This window comes from Cygnus olor, chromosome 18 (assembly GCF_009769625.2).
Source record: "Cygnus olor isolate bCygOlo1 chromosome 18, bCygOlo1.pri.v2, whole genome shotgun sequence".
NCBI classification, from domain to species: Eukaryota; Metazoa; Chordata; class Aves; order Anseriformes; family Anatidae; genus Cygnus; species Cygnus olor.
This window is the reverse complement of record NC_049186.1, coordinates 5,295,625-5,312,159: the sequence shown is the minus strand read 5'-3', so window position 1 is coordinate 5,312,159 and position 16,535 is coordinate 5,295,625. Positions and strand designations below refer to the sequence as shown.

The 16,535-nt window shown below is 44.8% G+C and overlaps 1 protein-coding gene across 1 annotated transcript; it reads right to left on the bottom strand.

Annotated features, from left to right (window-relative positions):
* Nucleotides 1-796: 796 nt before the first annotated feature.
* On the bottom strand, nucleotides 797-15,741 carry SRP68 (signal recognition particle 68). Its single transcript, XM_040530043.1, is given in 21 exon segments — nucleotides 797-1,982; nucleotides 1,985-2,020; nucleotides 2,023-2,155; nucleotides 2,598-2,650; nucleotides 3,498-3,573; nucleotides 4,016-4,145; nucleotides 4,390-4,484; nucleotides 5,178-5,337; nucleotides 5,618-5,682; nucleotides 5,993-6,091; nucleotides 9,396-9,421; nucleotides 9,424-9,535; nucleotides 9,798-9,838; nucleotides 9,841-9,879; nucleotides 10,248-10,357; nucleotides 10,589-10,631; nucleotides 10,634-10,670; nucleotides 11,448-11,640; nucleotides 12,613-12,726; nucleotides 13,344-13,410; nucleotides 15,583-15,741. Coding segments are annotated over 21 exon segments (1,803 nt in total). The 5' UTR covers nucleotides 15,704-15,741; the 3' UTR covers nucleotides 797-1,929.
* Between the last annotated feature and the right edge of the window lie 794 nt (nucleotides 15,742-16,535).

Sequence of the window (16,535 nt, the reverse complement as noted above, 5' to 3'; positions counted from 1 at the left end):
TCATCTTTTAAAAGGCGTTTAAGAGAGAGGCCAATTCCTCTCTGTCTGTAACAGCAACAAATCAGGAAGTGGCTGCACTAGACTTCCACTGGAATCAATCCAGGCACCACACAGATTTTGCAGACAGGAGTTTGGTTTGCAAACCAACAGGGTAACACTTCTCCACTTCTCCAACTGAAAAGGCTGAAAAGGAGAGCAGCTCCGGAAGTACCTAGAAAGAGGTACCGCAGAGCTATCAACCACCTAGTGCCGGGACAGTTACTGCATGATCTTTCCCTGTAAATAAGGAAACTGGCTTTACGGCGAAGAGAAATCAGTCATCCACGACCATGTTTTCTAAAAATTATCACCTGATGAAGACCTCAGTGTTTCTTTCTGTTCCACAATTCCTCTCTCTCTTGTAAAATCCCCTGGCAACCAGAGGCAAACGGATAGCTACAATACCAGAACTTCCCATATTGCTTCCATGTTGCAAAAGTTAAACAGTAAGTTCCTTCTGCTCCTCTTGAAAGCTGCTTTGTATTTTGAGAACTCCCAAATCAGATCAACTTGGAACAAAGTAGCAAACATTCATCTTAAAATCATTGGAATCATTAATTCCCCCCATACTCCTGACATGCACCTTGCACGGAAAATCCCCACATCAGTCAAATCACTTGTTCCTGTTCCCACCCCATTAACTCCAATGCCTAAAAATGGCGAAACAACGCAGGGTCGGGACGACCAGCGCAGGAGAGGTAAGGCAGGTAGGACTGCTGTGCCAGCTTCCAGCAACAGACTGAGTAAAAATCAGTGGAAACTTCCAAACGCTTTATTAGGAACAGTTCTGCCCACGTGCTGTTTTTATTTCCCCTCCATAATGAACGCGATCGTGGAATTACTCGCCTTTTTTAAGTGCCTATCACCACACCACGTGGGTGCTTTATAAAAAATGCTGCCTGGCACGACAGAGAACCATCACTACTGGCATCCCGTCGCTTATTTCTCATGCAGGTTTATCTACTAACCAAGGATGAGGAAAAAGCAACAGATGAACTCCAGAAAAAAATCATTTTTTTTTTTTAAAGAGAAGGTTTAGATCAGAGACAAAATGAACAGTGACAGCCCCAACTTCCCATGAAGATCAAGAAGCCACCCATGAAGCTCGTTTCCCAGGAAAAGCCTTGTGGGATTAGGTTCTATACTGCATTACGTGTTTAACAAAACACGTACCGATGAAGAAGGATCTCATCAGCCCAGAGTACAAATTCGGATAGGTTATACTCCACATGTGGGGCAACCATTAACATCTGGTAAGTGTTTGCCATCCTTATTGATAAGGAAAGAGGCTCCGTTTTGTCATTTCTGAATGTCAATTTTTTTAAAAAATAAAGAGACTTCTCTTTACATAACTACAGATGCTTCTCAGCAGGGACTGGGAGTCGAAAGGCAAGGAGCAGCCCCCCTGGCTATTTTTCCACACCCTTTGCCTGGGCACCCTCACCTCGCTGTTTCAGTTCTGCATCTAATTTTGCCTGTTTCCCCATCATACCCAAATTTCTGAAACAAAATACCAAATAAGTGTCAAATAATGGGGCAGGGGAGGAATCAAGTTATGTCTATGCCCTGGTCCGTGGTAAGTAAATGTGTACCGGCCCCGAACAGGCCACTGGTCACAAAGCACGCTCCAACTTCTCCAAGCGGAATGGAATTTCTCTGTGCTCCAAATTATTTTCAGCTATTTAGAGAGTACATATGTTTCTGAAGAAATTGCTTGTCTTTAATACACCGGGAGAGAACGTAAGTGCACAGACATACACACAGAACACAGGGAAGATGATGGTAAAACCTCCCTTTGTCGGTTTCGGTTGCAGATATTTGTGTCCTAGAACCTCTTGGAGCTTTTCCTTCAATACAGGATAAAACCTCTGTTCCTCAGAGGGGTCCTGGTTAACTTTTGAATCCAAAGATGCCCTTTATATATCCTGTGAGGCCACTCTTGGCCTTTGCTCCACCTTGTCTTCCAGAGGTGGGAAAGCACATGGTTAAGGGCCAGGTCAAAGAACAAGGGTTTGCATGGAATGGGCTGGAAGCCCGGAGGGAAGTGCACGAGGCTGACTTGCTTGCTGACAAGAGAAGGATCCAGACAGAAAGTCTCGAACCGTTCTGAGAGTGGCTGAAAGAGACCAACGCAGAAACAAAAGTTAAACACATGTCAAAACACAGCTGACAAACCAAACAAGCAAAGAGGAACTAGCAGCACTGAGCTGACAGAAGATGGAAATCCCACGTGTGGTATCTTTGGCCCATGAAAATGGATTAATCTCCTGCCAAAGATTTACTGCAGGATCCACAGGGAGAAAGCTAAAAAAAAAAAAGCCACACTAGAAGCTGCAAACAGCATCCTAGTTCCCACCAAGGAACTCCGCCCTGCCAGCAGCTTTCAGGACTCGCAGAAGGAAAACTAAAATCCTCCTAAAATTTCTCAAATACACTAGTCGTGACAGAACTCCAATTAACCTGATATTTCTCGAGTTGAAAGAGACACTCACGTAACAGGTTAAACGCAGTATTCATTAAGAACACGTCTACAGTATGACCAAGCTCTTAGCTCTTACCTTGCCATCCTTGACCTGAGATGGAGACTCAGTCTCATGATTATCATTTGCATCTGCAAAATTAAAGAAAAGGTGGTAAGAATAACAGACTAGACCTTGGTGTATGCTAAGAGTGTCTCAGGAATCAGCTGCCCCCTAGGCTGAGCTACGAAAGCAAGTTTCTGGGATTTGTAAGAATATTTTCAGTTGAAGCAGCTCGCTTTCTAGATCACATATGTGGAGTTACAGCTTTTCAGCGATGGAGAGCTTCTCCATCACATGGCTGTGAGAAGCTCCTGAAAGCAGCACAATGTTAGTTAAGAACAAAGATGATGAGAAGACCCAAGTGGGGTCTGCTAAAACAACATCAAGGCAATAAAACGAGGCAATCCATTAGTTATCTTGGGTTTCCAGCAGCAGGCGCAGCAAAACCAGCAGCCCAAGAAATCACAAAGTTCAACCATTTCCCTAAAGCTCCCCTAACCTGGTCAGCACCGACAACGAGCAGAACAACGCTTCTCTTCCCTTTTCCAGCAGTTCAGGTAGGCAAATACAAAACAAGTGAGGCCACTAAGAACAGTGCTATTACCAAGGAGGTGGTACACACTGAATTCAACTTGTTTGCAGGAGGAAAATTAAACACTAAAAGTGTTCTGTGCAAGTTCCCAAAATAGGTGCACGTCCTTAGAAAGCACTTTTGCAACTACAGGCAGGGAGCACGATGCCAAGTATCTAGCCAATAGCTGCCTAGCTGCATTACACACAGCTAGAAAAAGCTAGAACGGGGAAGAAAAAGTTTAAGAGCCTCCATAAGTCACAGTTGATGTGGAAAAACATCTGGAAGTTCAGAAATAAAATAAATGAAGTAGCAGCAGAGGCATTTAAGAGAAGTTAGAACTCCAGCATAGTTATAGAACTCACCTAATATCGCTGCTGCTTGCAAGGAGTATTTCTCTGCATTGACTTGAGTGATCAGATCCTGAACATCAGGCAGCTCCTAAGGCATTAAAGAAAATCGCATGAGAGCCTAAAATATGCCAGAGTTTAAGAGTTGGAGCAAAAGTAAAATCTGACAAAGAACTAAAAATTAAGTCCTAGTGCTGAAAAGCCTTCCCAGGAGAGGACAAGCTACAGCACAGTCCTTCACGCACTAAAGTAGTAGTACGACAGAAAACAGATGTGAGAAAACAAGGAAGAGTGGTATGGAGATCTTGCAGCAAGGCCACCTCACCTCCAAAGCAGGCAGCCAGTTGAAACATTTCCACATGATTAGACAGTCTCTAGTACAACGTGTGAAGAAGTCACACTTTTATTATACTTCTCGCTACTTCAAGACCAGCCTTGAATTTTAATGGCCTGATGTCTAATGGACATGAAATACTGGGGCCAGAGCTTTTTTTAACTTCAGCTCCTCTCTGCTCACAGGATTGGGTTCCTACCTTCAAGCTGTTTGTAAAAGCTCCAGCTTCCGACTGAACTTCACCAGCATATTTCAGCACTCTTTCATACAAAACGAGAGCTTCGCTCCACTTCTTTACCAGGACATAGGACTGTGCAATGAAGAAACACCTGCAACAGTAAACAGTCGATCCCTGATATGGCCATATTTGTAACCCATGGCTTTTACAGCTCAAATCACTAATAACAGGCGATATTAAGTAGGTCTGGCCAGCTTCCCCTTAGCATCCACTCTTGCCTTCACAAAAGGGCAGAGGAAACTGCATCAAAGTCCTGTACAGCGCGTAGAGCTTTGGGACAATAACCTTTGAAAATGTAATGCCCGCTAAGGAACACCTGGCTGTTTCTCAGTCACCTGTAAGCTTTGTACACAAGCGTCTTCAATCCAATCTCTTTTTGGAAGTTCTTGTCCTCTTCTAGGCCAGGAAGCTGTGTCAGTTCCACAAGGTTCTGTGCAAAAGAGTCAAAGTAACAAATTCAGGCAAGTGCTATTTTCCTCTGGAATCCAGAAAGCTGCCCCTTTTAATAGCCAACACTACACTCCCATGAAAATAGCTCCCAGTTTTCTAATCATCAGTATGCTAACCTTGTGAAGGACAGTCACTGAAACTTGTGCAAGTTCACCCTCAGGACAGATTTCCTGACACAAACAGGAATTGGGACAAAGACTCCTCAAATTTCACAGGGAGTAATGCTTTCGTAAGCCATTACTTTTCCCATTCATAACTTCTCCAGCCACAGGCTCCCACAGTTAATTGAAAATTTATGTGAGAAATTGAGAAACTGCTTACGAAGCACAAGTACAGGGTGTTTTTTCAGCTGCTACTTTCTCTAGCCACCAGAAGCTAAGGCAGCCGCTAGGGTGCTGTACAAAATAGTCTGAAAAACTACTGGAAAACTGCATTAGAGTGTAAAAACAAGCAAACCCATTCTAGTAGCATTTTCTGCTCACAGCTAAAGGCTGTGGTTTTTTTCATATTCTATGCAGATGCTGAACATCTCCAACAAGGTTACTGGATGTACCAAGTTGCTCTTTAGATTTCATGGGCAGTTCATTTGCACTTCTCCATTTTATACAGGATCTTTTTGTAACAAAGTTCACCGGTTAGTAAAACGATTTAGATCTGCTTTCCCTAGCATTACCTGCAAAATGATATCATAAAGGCGGATCAGGTCCTGAGGCCGCGCGGTGCGCTTGCCATCCTCTTCTGATCGCTGCTGCTGCAGCAGTGCCTTCTGCAGAGACTTCGCCATGCTCTCGTTGCGCTTGATGGCTGTCGACAACTTGATGTAAGTCAAATAACTAAAAAGATACACCATTAGCAGACTGTCAGAACTACTCAGACATTACTCTGTTCCGGAAAGAAAAAACCAAGTCCTCCCCCAAGTCCACGCTATTACCAGCGGGGGAAAAACACCCTGAGAGGTCAACATGAAAGCCTTAAGTACTTTGAATGCCACATGAATCAGACCCTTATCCATACAGTCACCCTTTGAGGTCTGAGAGCTCCAAGACAAAAAAAACCTTGACATAAGAGCATGACTTCTTCACACTAGTAGAGGCAGCAATGTTTGCCTATTACCTGTGTAAGTACTGTATGTTGGACACCTTCCCGGAATCACTTTCGAGAGAGTGTTCCCGCTGCTTCTGTGAAAAGTGGGGACAAAACACTGCATGATTCACTTAAAGGGGCTTCTGGCAGAAGAAAACATAGAAACAACTCATAGTTTAGGTAAATCAGGAAGTTATAATAAACTTTTGGGCAATGAATGAGGGCTTCTACATTATTGTTCACCCTCACCAACTCTGAAGAGAATCAGATCATAGGTGGTAAACTATTTTGTAGCATTTCTTTAAAGAAATCCAAAAAGACGCTTCTGCCATTAAGCAAGTTAGACAATAACAAAAACTCCCAAAGAAACACTACCTTGTGGAAACACTGATGTTTGGTGCTTACCTGGTCCGGTTTCAGATCTTCCCGAACAGCCTGAATGGCATCTCTACACTCACTGAGTAGAGATTCAAACAAACGTTCCTTTGTCTCCTCATTTTCTGCCTAAGAGCAAAGCAAAATCAAGACACCTGTTAGACATTTTGGTATCCCATAATGCAAGAGTCAACAAAGGATTACACCAAGTTTCTCCCAAATTATGACTTGAGCATCCATGGGTAGCTAGAACTGTGATCTGTACCTGTCTGCAATATAGTTTAGGGGCAAACTGCCAGAAATTGGGACAAAAAAAGTGCAGGGAACGTGGTCAATACTTCAGAGCTTCTTGTGCTGGGCCTCCAGTGCTGTGATCACCTCCTCCCTGCAGCTGCTGCCATCCCAGCAACTCCCCTGCCGTCCAGGATGGCACCCGCACTGCTCTGAGAACCACTGGGGCTGGACTGCGCTGTGGGAAAGGCCCAACAACACAAGAGCTGAGCATTACCAAACTGGCAAACTACCAATGCAGACTGCTCTTGTTATGCTGATTTAGCTTTTCTCTTGTGATAAGCACACGTAGATGACTATCTTTTCTACACTCCCACTCCAGCAATGCTCTCGGTGGCAATAATTAGTTTGTTTGAATCATTTTTTTAAATATAATTCTGTATCTCAGCAGCAGGAGTGAGTAGCTTTCTGCTGTCACCACAATTTGGTCAAAACATGAAGCAGTTTTTGTCTTTCTGCCCCAAAACCAAAATTTAAAACACCTTTGGAAAGCAAAAACAAGTTGAAGCCTGATCTTCACCTAATGGACTTGCATACCAGGTACCCAATTAAACAATACACCCAAAATCACTCTTACTGATTCAGTATGAGCAAACTGCCCAGAAACTAAATCCCAACCTTAACAATCAAAGGAGAGGTTAATCTGGTAAAAGCAAAGCACGTCAGCACTGTTATACCAATTCCAAGTCATGTAACAGCCGAACGAACATTTGCTGCAACAAACTTGAAATTTTTCCAAATAAACAAGAAATGGTCTAAAACGTAATTGCTTTTATTATCTTCAGTAGAGCTCTACAGTCTCCTCTTTCAGAAGCTAAGACTTCTGTGAAAAGCTGCTGAGCTCTACCAATTCAAAGCCTTTCCTCTTTTCAGGTTTGCAAACCCAGGAAGGAATGTTATGTTTACTCCCCCACAAAGCCTCAGGTATCTTGACCTAAGATGAAGGTGTGGTTTTTTGATCCTTTTTTTTTTTTTTTTTTGCTGCAAGAATTTTTAAGGTGGGACTAACTACTGAGAAAAACCAGAGACAAGTCTGGCAGCATTCTCAACCTCACCCAGCGGAGCACGGCCGTTTCACTGCGCGCACAAAAATGAAAGACGGAGCTAAATCATCAGTCAAACAAACAGGGAAAGGGCTGGGCCACGCAATGAAACAAAAGCTTTCCTTTCGAAGCAAAATCTCTTAAGGTTAAACAGATCGTGAGTGCGTAAATACTCATATGTTCTGATTTGTGAGATACAGTCCATAAAACTGCGATGCAGTGCTATGGCTTGGGATTAAAGCGCTCTGACAGAACAGCACAGTTTAGACTTAAAGGAATCAAGGGAATCAGTCCAACTAAACACAATTTTGAAAGTCTAGGAGTGTTCACGTCTATTTTTTTTTATTTTAAAACATCATATATCATTTCTGAATTATTACCACCCATTCTTGCTACAATCCCAGTTACTAAAGATGATCACAGCATCCTTGAGGCAATAGCAGTTAGGAGCACGCTTTTATTGCTCTGTCCTGAGGCCCTGGAAGAAACACATTCAAGCCTACAAGGGATGGCATAAATACTTCAAGCATGGATTCGTATTTCAGCTTGGCTTATTCGTTCCGTTTCTCCAGTTACCATTAGACACTGCAGGCAATGAGACAGCGTACTGAGAAGTTCCATCTTTACTCAAAACACACACACTTTGTGTTTGTTTCTAATCAAACCCTGAACACTGCTGTTACGTTAGTATTTCTGCTAGTCTTCACCGAGTTGAAAGGCGCCAAAGATCCCAGGAATCACCACAACGTGTTTAGCTGAAGCTGAACTGCCCATCACAGCTGACACACCAACTGCAAAACTGCTCTCAAAAAGCCAAGTTTCAGCCCTCCGGAGGCTAAACACTGCTGCTGTGTGCTCAGCTCTCACCACCACTAGCTGTGATCTGGTACCACACAGCTCCTGTGTAGTCGGAGGTTCCAAGGAACACAAAGCAAGATTTAAAATTTCAGATCGCTGTTCTGCCCCTGCTTTAGGGAACAAACTGGGTAACTTAACTGAAGAGCTCCATCTGCTACCCTTGCAGGACAGAAATTAAACGAGGAACACTCAACTCTAAACTGTACTTCCACCTGCTGGCCGTATCAATGTACTACCTACTAAAAACCAAAAAAAAACACAACTCAGCAACATACTATTCATAATATTCTGGTAAGACAAGTTAACACTAATGTTTCCTACCCAGCCATACCTCATTTACCCTATTAGGCTGTCTTCTTAATACTATCTTCCACTCTTGCCCACTTGCCTTACACCTTTGTAGGATTTTCATTTTATCACTTAAAATGTTTATCCTCATTTTTCTCCTGGTGCTAAACAGTTCTTGTTGATGCAAAAAGCCCATCTTCAGAGGCAAATTGTTAGTCAAGATCCTTTTACTACCTTTTCAAGGATGCTGTATGCAGAATTCAGAAGAATACAGCACCTGGGCACCATACCCAAGGAAAAATCCCCAAAGGGAACTCTTGGCTGCAACACTAAAAGGCGTGCACAGTGCGCGCCACTGGAGGCGTTTCAGAACTGATACATTTGAGATGAATTTACCTCCTGACATTTAGCAATTCTCTTACTTTTGAAGCTTTGCATATGTCAACAAGAGAACGTTCTAAACCTCAGAGCAGCTGCTTCACTTGGCAAAACTGCTTTTCATTGCTGAAAATAAAGTGATCCTTACAAATCCTTCTCTTCTGGTTGCTCTTAAGTCTGAGCATTTCATCGAGATACCTTAGGACAGTAATTCAAAAGCAGTTGCTCTTTAAATTGTAACCTTCACTTCCAAGCGATTTACAACAGTAATGGCTATCGCTCTGCTACTGAAGGGCGACACTTCCAGGCAGGATGAAGCATTCAAAAGAGCAGCAACACTCACTGGCTTAGTAGAACAGTTCTCCCAAACCACCACTAAGGACACTACACGAGCTAGCCCCAGCTGCCACTTAAGCTTCGCGTTACAGTCAGTACTCCCATTTTAACTTTTAGCCTTCTGATCACAAGGTTGAGAAGAGATTTAAAAGCTTTTAGCCAGGCATCAAACTTTTAACTTGCACATTGAAATAAGAGGACAATTAGAACATAGACATTGGAGATGGCTTCTGAGTTACCTGAACAATAGCAGCCTCGTTGTCGCCAGCCCCAGCAAGAAGATCCTCACTTTATCAATCTTCACTGGAACAGTTCTTCCTCTCCACTCCACCTCACTCATCGTGGCTGCCTGCTTTGCCCGAGTTTGGGTAATCAGCGCCTGTGGAGAATGACTGAAGTTACAATCCCAACCTTAAAGAATCCGTAACCGATTACTTTGAAATCAAAGATGTGTTGGTTTTTTGTTTGTTTGTTTGTTTTTCTTTTTTTTTTTTTTTAAAGGAATGAGTAGCTTCCTCTAGAGCCCGGGCTCAATTAAGCTCTTCTCATACGCACTTGTTCTTAAATGGTGTACTGCAGCAAGATTTATGCTCAAAAAAGTGGTATTTGCATGCTTCAAGGCAAAACATTTGGTAAGTTACCTCCAGTTTTTCTGCAAGAAGACCTTCAGTGCCACCAGACCCAGTCTCATCTGCATCAACTCATTCATAGCAGACTGGTCACCTGAGGGAATTAACAAATCAAGACAGTATTTCCATCTGAATTCAGAAATCATTTTAATAGGAAAACTGTAAATCAATAGATTTTATACTGAGAATTCTGGGTGAGAAGGATAAATATACAACTTCATTCTGACTTCACACACAAACAACTGCAAACCGGTATTTTGTCTTTTACACAAAAAATGCAGTGTTGCAAAATTAATCTACTTCTCCGCAGCTAAACTGACACAGAACATAAGTAGTATTTACCCACAGTATCAAGGACCCCCTCCTGTGTCACTTAGATCAGATTTAAATATCAAGTCAACATTCGCTTCTCATGAGCAAGCCTTGCTTTTTGCTGCCCATTAGACACCCCGCTTTCCTTACCAATGTTATAGGCACAGTAACGAATGTTGGGAGAAATCTCTTCCACACGCTGATTATACAGCACAGCTTGTTCTTCTGTGAAAGCATTGGCCAGTTTTTCGTATATGGTCCTACAGGAGAGAATACATATTAACAATGTATAATACATATTAACACTGTATTTTGTGAGACGCTATCTTAAAGAGTCTATGTCCATAATCTGGAGGATGCTACTTCTTCAGCAGTACCTCTCAGTTAAATGCACAGTTAGCTAACAACTCACAGCCGTTGTGCACACATACACGTAGCAGACTGATCTCCTACCATTTACTAAATGAAGCTGGAGAAGTGAGGAAACTCACTTGCATTTGTTGAAAGCTTCCATTGCTGCCTTCCACTCCTGGTTTCAAACCGAAGCATTCCCGTGAGGTAAGCCATGTATGCCTGCAGACAACACACGGATAATCAAGCTGATTTTCCCAGGACAACCTAGTTTGTACAACTTTTGGCATGAAGGCTGCTGTGGCATCTAGAGTAAGTGATTATGCCTCGCCCTTCTTGTTTGGTCTTCCCACAGAAAACAATCGATTTGGATTACACGTTACTACCTAAGAAACCTTTTTCTTTTTTAAACTGATATTTCTACATTTCCAAGGACGTGGAAGCAAACACATTTCTTGCTTGTTATGCAGTCAAAACGGCCCACTCATGTCACAAGACATTTTTTTCCAACAGTAAACCACAAAATGACAATTTTAGCTGAGTACCATTGCAGCCCTTATTCACATTCTGGTGGTGTCACAACACAGTTGCTTTGTGTTCCAGGAACTGGAGCCACAAGACTTGTGTTCTAGATGGCTACTTCAGTACATTAAACAACTCTAAAGGTAAGTACAGTTTCTTAGGCTGTGTTGCATCATCTTACTTCTTCCCAATTCTTTTTAGTTCTGTTAAATGTACAGCTTTTTAAATTAAAGATACACTTGATACACTTAAACAATTTTAACTGCCAGATCCTCATCTTGGCTGGTGTCACTTATTTTTGCAATCCTAGCGGCTGCCTTAACAGTGAACCCAAGCTATTTAAAGCGAGCCATTAGCCAATTCAAAAATCAGCCAAATTTGACCACCTATTTCTAGATCAGAATAGCCTCTTTACCTAAAACCCTAAAGTTTTCTTCAGCTTTTGCTGTAAAGCAAGACTAAAGTATCAGAGGTTACCTGGGCCTCCAGCTTTGTTTTGGCATCTACTCGATTACTTTCACACAGTCGCTCCAGCTCCTCGTGCTTCACGGCTTTGCGCAGGCGGGACAGCAAGTGAAACCGCTTGCGAGGCTCCGTGTTCGCTTCCTGCTTGAGCTGCATGGCGTAACTCCAGGCTCTCTCCGCATCCATCAGTATCAACAGCAAATACCTGCAGGGCAGAGGAAGATTAATGACAAAATGATGGTGCTCAAGCAAGCGCTACTGTAGTTCTTTGCTGAGCAATCTGAAAAGCCTGGTAACAAAACTTTAGCTTGGTTAATAAGAAGTATACATTTTTATTTCTTAACTTTAAGAGAATGTGAAGTTGTGCTACCCTTAACTCATATTTTATTTCACTTTATCAAAGTGCAATTACTCAAATGAGGAAGAAAATTTGGTAATAATGCTATAGCACAACAAATACTATTAAAAAAAGGTATCTCTGATTTTAGGTTGCTTTTCAAACTGGTTCGATATGGGTAAACACAGCTGCGTTCCCCACAACTAATGCTGTAACGTGTCTGGCTTCCTAACGCAGGTGAAGACAGCATCTTGTTTTCTTTCCCTTATGAGAAAAAAAAAACTGAGACAGCAGACAATTTAAACGTTTCTAAAAGCCAGGAAATGAGCCCAAGACCCTGGCTGTTCTCCCACATCAGACGAGTATTCTGCCAGATTTTGAAAGTCTATGTAAAACTGGCAAGCCGATGTTTTTGTTCAAAGGGAAGAGATTCTATCTCCAATCACATCCTTGCTGGCTACAGCACACCCATGTGGCTACCTTGCAACACTTCTGAATAAGCGTTTCCTCTTTAAGACCTAAATAATCTTTACTAATTATGAAAAGAACCCATTTCAGTGACTGCAAGGGAGAACAGGAACTGGCTGTCACTGCTCCTTCTTTTCTTCTCCCCTTTATTCACAAGATAAAGCAGTATCTGAGCAGTGTTTCTGCCCCCTACACAGCAGCCTGAACTTTGATCTTTTATTAATATCAACAACACACATTTCTAAAGAGAAACGTCTGCATATACTGTACAGAACAATTTTCTACCTCACCCACAAGAAAATAAATTCCTGAAATGAAAACAGCTATTTACTGACACACAGCAGCCCGATTCCATCCTGTTCCATTCCATACCTGTTGTCTGAGAGAATCTCTTCGGTTACCTTCTTCCCAGTGAACTTGTGCCTGTTTCCCATCTTGAAGTTGAGAGTTTTTCGGAGCCGCCGTAGCCTACGGGAGCAATAACCCCTAAGGAAAACAAAAGGAAAGGATGGTCAGTTTGGTCACAGGACAACTTTGTTTCTGTTTGCTGATCTCTCCAACCAGGAAGAAAAAAAAGCAGCACTAAGGGCTGTGACAGGCAATGTTTTTACAAGTACGAGCTCCAAGTATGACATACAGTGAGAGGTACTTCAGAAATTGTGTGTAAACCAGTGGTTAACAGAATAAAAGCGGGAAGATGACACGCAATAATTCTTGATCTTGAAAAATCAGAGCAATGCTCTCCTTATTGATTGCTTTATGTACGTTCATTGAAAATTAAGTTTTGGAAGAATACAGTGATTGGAAGAGTACAGTGCTCATCAGTTAAGCGTTAACAAGCTCTAAAGGGGCAACAGAAAAAGAAGAGGCAGTTTGTGTCCTCCTCAATGGAATAGTCACAGCACATTACATCTAACGAGTAAAAATCACGTACATCAATTCACATGAAGCAACTTGTCAAGGGGTATTTACTTGGGAGATTGTTTTTGTTGGCTGCTGCAGGGGGGTTACATTTTAAATGTGCTCGTGCTAATTATCAGGTAAGCCACGTCACACCAGCAGTGTGACAGACCAACCCCACGACATCCCTGCAGCTTACTGACCTGTACCTCTGGAAGTCTCCGTGACGCAAACCGTGCTGCTGCTGAGATTCCTTCACGATCTGAAGGACTGGGATTCGCGTTAAGGCAGACTGACAGTACAGCGCGTTGTCAGCTCATCATCCTACCCCAAAATAACGAAGGAACTCTACAGGTTCCATTAAGCGAGTGCTCTTTGAAGAGACATTGGTGAGGGGCACCCAAAGCCTCCTAAAGACCCACAGCTAGGAGAACTGATGGGGCTAAAAGAAATCCTACCTCCAGAGCTTATTTCAGAGCTTTTATGACTGTCAAAGCCAAGACTACAGCATACCACGAGCATCTCCTCTCTTACGCAGCGCGCCCTAATCCCAGCAGAGCTCATTTCTGAATAAAAAGATGTACTGGCAGAAGTATCTAGGCTAAAATCACCGCCTGCCCCAGCTGCAGCGTGCCACCCCCACAGCCAGCGCCGTGACACAGTTACGCTGACACAACTGGAGCGCTGAGAGCCGCCTTCCTGCCCTTACTCGTCCCAGCTCTCAGGAAAAGGAGGCAAGCGTTGTACTACGCCGAGCAGAATCACTGCTGCCTTCCTCACACAGCCTTCCACAAGCAAACTGCTTTCTGAATGCTAAAATCTCATAAAAATGAGCTTATCTGAAGTATTCAGGGGGTTATTTTCTACTCAAGTTTTCCAGCACGCTTCTAAGTGGACTGCACAAAACTGTAACAAATACCCCGTGACGGAATGCACCAGCCTGTGATTTCCTACAGCACCATTTATTTCATGACTTCCATCAAACCTTTGCATTCTTTAGTACATTTGCTGATTTCTATGCATCCTGTACTTTACTGTACTCGCCTGCCCTAACACACACAATCATACTGTATTCTAGTAAATTTGGCAAATATTATTCATTGAGTTTATGTGGCAAAGTTTTCATTTTGGGCAAGACAAGCTCTATCACAAGCAAGAAATCTCTGTGCAGTACTTATTTATACAAAAAAATCTCTTTTAAGCATTATCAATACGCCTTTAAAAAAATAACAACAACCCACACCAGACTGTACAACAAGCCCATCAAACCAATACTGTTACTGCAACTGGAGAAAAAGAGGCCACCAAACTTTTCAAGTTTAAAAGGGCAGGCCTCTATCTATTTTCTTGTAATTACACCTGAATGAAAGTCTCCACAATTTAAGCATTGAGAACCTACATCAATAACTATTACATTAATTAGGCTGCATTAGTGAAACAAGTCAAACTGTAATGCCTGAATAGCTCAGGGCACATGCTCCTCATCTTTGCTGTCTACCTTGTTATTTTCAGCCTGTGCAGTTACTTGCCGAAGTCGTATCCCCTATTTTATTCACATTTTTGCTGTCTTCGGTATCACTCCTAACATTACCAGGGCAGTTACCAGGGCTGCCAGTTACTCCACAGTTTCTAACCTCGCGACACCTGCCATATGCTAAGCTGCAAACTGCAGCCTTGTTTCGCTTGGACGAAAAGCGAAACCTTCTCTCACCCAGCAGGTAAAGCTCAGCCCTACCACAGCTGTGCAGCTGAAGCTGTCTCACATGAAAGTCCAGGCAGAAAAAAAGCCCAGAGCTCCAAGTGCCACATCAGACTTCAGAAGCGTTAAACCTGGAGAAGCCGGTCTGCCATCTAGTACGCCTGTTAGACTTATTTTCCACTATCACCCCCTCCAAGCATTCATATTACCCCCAAAAAAAGCCTACTGACTGCCTCCTCTTAAAGCACACAGAGTTCTACCTTGCCGGCTGCCACGTGGCTGGGAAGAAGCTGCAAAGGCACGGCACAAAGCCACAGAACAAAGCTCAGGAAGGTGAAGCTGACTGCCCCTCTTCCTCCCACCAACCCAAACTCTGCCAGGGCTGGCGGGGGGGTTTCGGGGCCAACCCCAGCTGTGCAGCGACCCATTTCCTTCACTCCTTCCTCCCCTCCAGCTTCCCTCAGCCTTTCCCCCCCGGCTCGCTTCAGCCGTTTCCTCCCCTCCAGCTCCCTTCAGCCTCTCCCTCCCGTTCCCTTCATCCCTTCTTTCCCTCCAACTCCCTTCAGCCCCCCTTCCCCTCCCAGACACCACCCCAGCGCCCCCCCGGCTCCCCTCAGGCCTCCCCCACGATCCGCCACGTCCCCCCCCTCCACCTCACAGGGCCGGGCCGGGCCTGCCACGTCCCCCATCCCCCTCCTCCCGTCCCCCACCCCACCGCCTCTCTCTCTCTCCCCGCAGGATGCTCTCCAGCCCCAGGCTGTCCCCGAGGCTGCCGGCCCGGGACCCCGGCGGCCTCTCGTTCTCCTTGTTCTCCTCAGAGCCGCCTCCCGCCCCGCCGCGGCCGCCCTGCCGCTCCGCCGCCATCTTGTGCGCGGGCCGCCGCCGCGCGGCATCATGGGCCGGGAGGGGAGCGGGGGCGGGCGGCAGCGGGGGGACCCGCTGAGGGGGAACCGCTGAGGGGGTTTAGGGCTCATGGAGGACTTGGGGGGTGGTTTAGGGCGGCCCCAAGGAGGGGTTGGAGCCCGTAGCGATGCGTAAACGCGGCCGTGAGCGCCCAGTGCCCAGATCTGGGCTCCTCAGTCACTGCCCCACGGGGTGGTACCACACACGGGGCTGCCGTCGTTGTCATCGTCACGGCCACGGTGCCTCTCCCTCAGCGCCCGCCTTGTGCTGGGCGGCCACCCCACGTCCCCCTCCGATCCATGTCCACCTCCTGCGGCTCCCCTTGTGTTGGTAGCTAGAAACGGGGGCCCTGCCCTGCCCCAGCGCCCCTCAGCAGCCGGAGCTTCAGCAAACCCTGTCCTGCTGAGTGTGATTTGGGGTCCTAAGGAACTGCCCCAAGGAGGTGGCGCTGAGGTGTTTGGCTCCACAAGCCCGTCAAACAAACCAGAGAAGGCTCAAGGGCCAGAGAGCATCCGGCTACAATAGTTCCTTCACTAATGCCCGTCATCAACCATTAATGCCCTTCATTAACCAGAACATCCCAAGGGAGGACCACGGACAGGTCTGTGGCTACCAGCCTGGCCCTAACCCCAGGTAACCAGGGCATTCTCACCACAGCCCTCAAAGCCCCCCCGTGCCCGTTTCGGGCAGTAGCAGTGCTTGTAGGGCGTCTGCGGGACCAGCCCCGTGGGGCAGTGCTATCCTGGCCTGCACAGTGCCCTCTGTGTCTGCATTCTCTGGACTCTTCCATTCA